The 6,387-nt window shown below is 39.2% G+C and overlaps 1 gene segment (V, D, J or C); it reads left to right on the top strand.

The window, feature by feature from the left end:
- The window catches only part of LOC104863409, a 4,197-nt gene extending 3,764 nt beyond the window's left edge, over positions 1–433 (top strand). Inside the window, 1 exon segment of the V gene segment in view lies at positions 329–433. Within this exon segment, the coding sequence occupies positions 329–433 (105 nt within the window).
- The last annotated feature ends 5,954 nt before the right edge of the window (positions 434–6,387 follow it).

Consider the following 6,387-nt stretch of genomic DNA (forward strand, 5'->3'; position numbering starts at 1 on the left):
AATTAATGAATTAGTTCAGCTGATGACATTTGGTGTTTGTCAGTTTATCTATATTTCCACTTAAAAAAGAAGAGAATTTGTAAGTGATACAGAAAATTTATATCACCCTCTACTTTTTAGTCAAAAGATCCAGCTGTAATCTCCCTCTCTGTCATTTATTGGATGAGTACTTAGTTTATTTCTATTTTTCTAATACGTATGTAATGCTAAGGCTGTTGTAAATGGCACAGGTGTGAAGGGCTTTTTGCTGCTGTGTAGCTGAGGCACCTATGGGACACAGACTCCCAGCTGCTTTTCCTGAATTCTCTACAATTTTCTTCTTACACAGATGCAGAAAACCTGCTGTGCTGCTTCCCAGACAAGCAACACATGGGTGCGGCTGGACCACCTGAAGCAGCAGGTTTTTGCACCACTGCAGGAGGAGCACACATAGATTAGTGGAGTAATAAACCAACTGAGTTTTCTATCATCAACATTATGGAGTGGAATTAGTCAAGTGTTTCTAGCATCTGCTGTTACCAAAGCAACAATCAGGATGCTAGGAATAGGGTTAGAAATAATCTCCCAAAACTCAGTGATCAGTCTCCATAGCAGAACTCAATTTTAACACGGGGAGGTGAAACAAATTGTCATTTTCATCTAGAGAATGCTCTACATAGCAAACACAAACTTCTTGGTAACTACTTTTTAAACTGATCCACTGTTATGCTTAGCTGTTTCTCTACACATGAGATTAATCAAACATTTCTTAAGGCAAGAACTCCTTTGATGTCATTGGTAAGAGTAAACAAGGTGTAATTTTACATTCATGTTTTCCTAATCAATATAGAAAAATCCTTCCCAAGTGTCCTCTTTCTTGCCATCAGTATTGCCGTGCTCTACATAGCAAACACAAACTTCTTGGTAACTACTTTTTAAACTGATCCACTGTTATGCTTAGCTGTTTCTCTACACATGAGATTAATCAAACATTTCTTAAGGCAAGAACTCCTTTGATGTCATTGGTAAGAGTAAACAAGGTGTAATTTTACATTCACATTTTTCTAATCAATATAGAAAAATCCTTCCCAAGTTTCCTCTTTCTTGCCATCAGTATTGCCATCAGTATTGGGCCACCACCTTCATGTGTCACAAACCATGTGTCCATGCCTTAGAGGATCAAGAATGAGCCGTGTCTTGTAAAGTCTCAGTGTAACTTGAACCTCGGACTGACATCCTCCTGGCTCCTTCAGCGATGGTCTTCACAGATGGTCTCCATGCAAAGTTGTGTGGCTTCAGAGCTGCTGAAGAACTTTCATTAAAGTCTTCTTGCCTCCCAAGCTTTGACAAGATAAACCCGTGTTGTTTTCAGTCAACACATTTACAGTATTTTTATGACAGCCCAAGGAATCTAATTCACCCACTCTCTATGCGGCCCCTTGCACATTGTGGCTTGTGGGAAAATAAGCAACTATTGTTTTTTGAAAAATCAGAAATAAAAGGTTGTGGCTGTTTTTACCTTCTGTTTTTATATGTGCTTTAAACACTGAGAATGGTAGTAACAAGTGGTAGAGATGGTCTTCTCCTGGACCTCGTGAGTAGACTACACGATTGGATTCAAGTCAAGAGAACTTGGCAGGTGCAAAAGTCTGCTTCATCCAGAGAGAAGCAGAAACGTTTACATGTCTGCTGACCCTCGCTCCTTCTCCCTCTTCCCTCCCCCTCTTCCCTCCACCTCTAACCCCCATCTTCTTAGTTGTTGTTATTTTTGTTTTTTGAGACAGGGTCTCACTATGTCATTGAGACTGTCCTGAAACTCACTGTGCAGCACAAGCTAGTCTCAAACTCGCAGAGGTCCTCCTGCCTCAGCCTCCTGAGTGTTGGGATTACAGACATGAGGCACCACACTCACCCCCTCTGTCTTAGTTTATGGTATCCTGGTAATCTTATACAATTTTTGAATTGGATTACAAGAATTTATTTCAATAATGTTTCATGTATAAAAATTGAAAAAATTACTTAAGGAAAATCAAATTGAGTAAGTGGAAAAACTAAAACCTACTTGAATGTGAACAGTGCTTCTGGCTTACTGCTAAAATTTCAAGATAAATTAATCAATTTGTACAGTGTATGAAATACACAGATTTCAGTAATGCCTAGGTGATTCATCCCATTTCATTTTTTAGCTTCTTATGCTTTGAATTTAAATCAAATAATTCTAAACTACAATACATTAATAAATTGATTTCTAAAATTGTCATGACTGCTAGTCTGATACCTCAAAATAACACTTTGCCATATAATTTCTGTTATTTTTCATTCATACCTAAATTATCTCTTTGTTCTAAGATACCATGTATCTGAATTACTAGTTTGCTTACCATGAAACAATAATTTGTAAGATTTCTTGAGGAATTAGGATGCAAGTTTCTTCCTTCAGGGAAGTTTTAACTTGGGTAGCTTATAATCGGAAACCCTATTTTAAACTAATTTCATGATTGTTGATTTCTATGTTTTTGGAGTAAAAAATCTTTGGCAGTGTTGCTCTGCATACTTTACTTCCAAGTTAAATGTTACTTTTATTCCCTCCGAATTTTCAGGTTTACTTGGACCCCTCTTTTTCAGTTCCTGGTAGTTGTGGAAAGGAGAGTTTTCTGCCTGTGTTTGATTTCCAGTTACACGGAGCCCTTCTGGCCCCCAGCTTACACCAGGGCCCCACAGGATGCCTCACAGTGTGAATTCTGGGTCCATCACCTGACTGTGCAGCCCAAGCACAGGGAAGAAACTGGAGCTCAGGTGTTGGCTGTGTTCTTTATGGCATATGGCTTTGGAAACAGATATTTTTTCATCATATAAATCATAAATTTGTTTAGAAATTGTCATTTTCATTTTGTCTTTTCCTTTTTTCATCCCTCTTTCCCCACTCTCCTTTGTTTTACTCTTTTTTGTATTCTTGTTTTTTCTGCAATGTTTTATTATACAAGTAAGGTTGTTGAAACTAACATCCTTGACTATACCACCTAGTGGTTTGTAATTTTAGAACGTCTAAGCTAATCTCAGAGCTTCAGGATTGACTACTATGCTTTTATTGTCAGCTAAGAAAACTTTTTGTTATGGTATATTTGTCTCTTCATTTAATCAGATACTTTTATGTCTCATTGCCCATGTAATTTGCTTCCTCATTTTTTCATGAATAGACTCCTCCAGAGCCAGACAAACTTCTCAGAGTTTATAAAGGAGGCCTTTGCAAGGAGATCTGAGCTCCATCAGGAGGCAGGGGATCAAGATGCCAACAAAGACCCAGGTCTTCCTGTGCCTGTTGCTCTGGGTCTCTGGTGAGAAACTGAACAGTTCCAAATCCCTGAGAGCAATATCTTTCTAGAATTAACATTATAATTTAAAAATGCAATGACAAATTATATGAGCCTAATATATGCTAACTTACCACAGCATTAGAGTCAGTATTTAAAATGACTTAATTCAACATTTAAAAGACAAAGTCTGTGTGTGTCTGTGTGTGTATGATCATTATCCATCTCTGACTGCAGGTGCCTGTGGGGACATTGTGATGACCCAGTCTCCAGGATCCTTGACTGTGTCTGCAGGATAGAGGGTCACCATCAGCTGCAAGTCCAGCCAGAGTTTCTTGCGATGGGATGTAATGACTTATCCTGGCATTAGCAGCAACCAGAACAGTTTTCCATACTGCTTATCTACCAGACATTCACCAGGGATTCTGGGGTCCCAGACAGGTTCAAAGGCAGTGGATCTGGGACAAATTTCACTGACCATCACCAGCTTGCAGGATGACCATGTGGCAGAGTTAGAGTGCTCCTCCTGCAGTGAGTCAGCCTTAAATATAAACTTCCTCTCATGTTTCCTCCACATCCCTGGGCTTGACCACTTACTCCCTCTGCCTGAGAGACTGTCCTAACTTATGCAGGAGAAAGTCTGCAGGGCTTAGATGAAAGTTAGGGGGCACCATATCTCGTAGATGCTTTGCTATAGGACAATATAGCATTAGATTCATATTCATTTTTTTCTTGCAGGGTGAAGGCCCTAGGTTGCTTGGTTTATTTATTTATGATTACCATATTTTTATCAGTACATGCTTGCAGTACACAGTGATCACATTTATCATGGGATTTCGTATGTGAATATTTATCCATCTTGATTCTTTTTTTTGCACTCTCCCCCTCCCATCTCTCCTTTCTCCCTGCAAATCTTAATCCTCCTCCTCCTCTGTTCCCCCCCGTTTGGTTTTCAGAGATAGGGTTTTATTGTGTAGTTGAGACTGACCTGGAACTTACTATGTAGCCCAGGCTGGTTTCGAACTCACAGCGATCCTCCTGCCTCAGTAGCCCAAGTGCTGGGATTACAGGCTTATGCCACTATGCCTGGATTCCTCCTCCTTTGTGAAAAAGCTCTATTTCCATTTTTTCTTTGAGAATCTCTTTTTTAAATCCCTTTCCCCTTCTTCCTTCAATTTCATCTTGTTGTTAATCCCATTTGAAAAAGATATTTTTACTTCCTGTTATCTGTCCTTTATTGACTCTTTATTTATATTTTGAGTTCTCACACCAGAGAAGCCACGTGACATTGAAGCTTGCATGTTTCTTCCAATTAAGTTAATGGTCTTGAGGTGCTTTGATATTCCTGCAAATGCCTCAAATGTATCCTTCTTTATGGCAGAGTGTTTTCCCCTTTGTGTAAACACCACATTTTCTTTATTCAATTATCTAATGATATATATATATATATATAACTGGCTTCCTTGATTTACTTATTATGAACTAGGCTGATATAAACACGGGTATGTGTGTGTCACTGTGCTATGATGACTTGAACTGGTTAGGAATGATATTCCTTTTAGAATAATTTAGCACAACCTCAGTGCCATAAAATGAGCAGTTCATCACTTTATACTTGTATAGAACAAAATCAATGGACTAAAGTCAAAATATTGTCAGGTGAATTCCTTTGGATGCTGGAAGTGTGAATCTGTTCTTTCTCTATTTCTAGAGTTTTCTCACACCTCTTGCCTGAAGGTCCTCTTGCTCCATGGACTTCAGAGCCTGCAGCATTTCATCTTTCTGAAATGTGTTCCTTAGTCTGCTTTCCCTATCTGCTCTCCCAATGTGGACACTGAGAAATACTACTTACCTCTACCGATGAATATAATTTTGTGTTTAAGCAAACCTACCTTCCAGTCTTCACAGCTCATGTTAACTAATAGAATTCCACTTTCCTTGTGTGGTGAGGGAGAACTTTGTGTCTCCATGGAAACAAGGTGCTGACCAATCCCATTAATGTGTTCTCTTCACATCAGAATTCATCTTCTGTTTGAGTCATAGAGCTACAGCAGGGCTCAAGAGTTTCATTTATCATAGGCAAAATTTGAGACCCCAGAGGCATGTTCAAGCTGTCTGTATGGAAATGGTGCTCACCAAGTTTCTTGCTGTTTTGATGTCAATGACAGAGAGGCAAACATGTCCATTGTTTCCTGTGGAGGAATAGGTTATTTTGGGTGGTGTCAAGTGAAAGTGCATTAGCCTACCACTAAGAATTTAATACCTCACAAGGATATATATTGATTTTGGACACTATAAAGAGCCAATACTATATAAATTCAAAAAGAAAAGGAACATGTCCACTTTTCTCTAGCATAAGACAAGATAAACAGACTCTGTGATGTTCCACATTAAAGGAAACATGCGTACAGGGAATATGACACCCCGGATCACTCTTCCCAGGTGAAGCCAGCTGTGGGGCTCCAGTCTGCTCAAGATGAGGGAAAGTGGACTACACCGAACTCCTGGGAACTCTCCGGGGAGCTGAATCTGTTCTGTGTCCTAAGTATGGCTGTGGGTACATAGCTGTGCATTCCCCAACACCCCATGGAAATAAATACCAAACAGGTGGCTCATAATGTGTGTAAATTCTACCTCTAAAATTTTAAAACATTTTGTAATTGAACATAGAATCTGTCTCTCAGCTGTTGGGAGGCCAATAAAAAGAGGACAATGTGTGAATTTATGACCATTTTTATATGGAAAACATTTCAGTTCCTAAGTGTGACTGAGTATTCTCCTAGTTAAAAGTGAAAGGTAATTTTGATATTCTGTCATTGAATAAAATGTAAGTGTTGGTTTGAAGGATATTATAAATGTGAACGTAGTAGAAGACACAAATGCACATTATTATGGCTATTTCTTCTAGAAAGAGTGACTGTGCAAAGCTATCCAGATAGCCTGGCTGGTTTGTGGTCTGGGCTTGGGTGGAGAGTTCAGCCAGTGGCCACATGGGGTGACATCCTGGTATGAGCCTTGAGAACTTGATCAGCATGGTGGAATCATCCTGGGTTCCTGTGCTTTGAGAATTATTGTAGCTTATATATAGTTGTCTGGA

This window comes from Fukomys damarensis, unplaced genomic scaffold (genome assembly GCF_012274545.1).
Source record: "Fukomys damarensis isolate Sample0158 unplaced genomic scaffold, DMR_v1.0_HiC HiC_scaffold_2, whole genome shotgun sequence".
NCBI classification, from domain to species: Eukaryota; Metazoa; Chordata; class Mammalia; order Rodentia; family Bathyergidae; genus Fukomys; species Fukomys damarensis.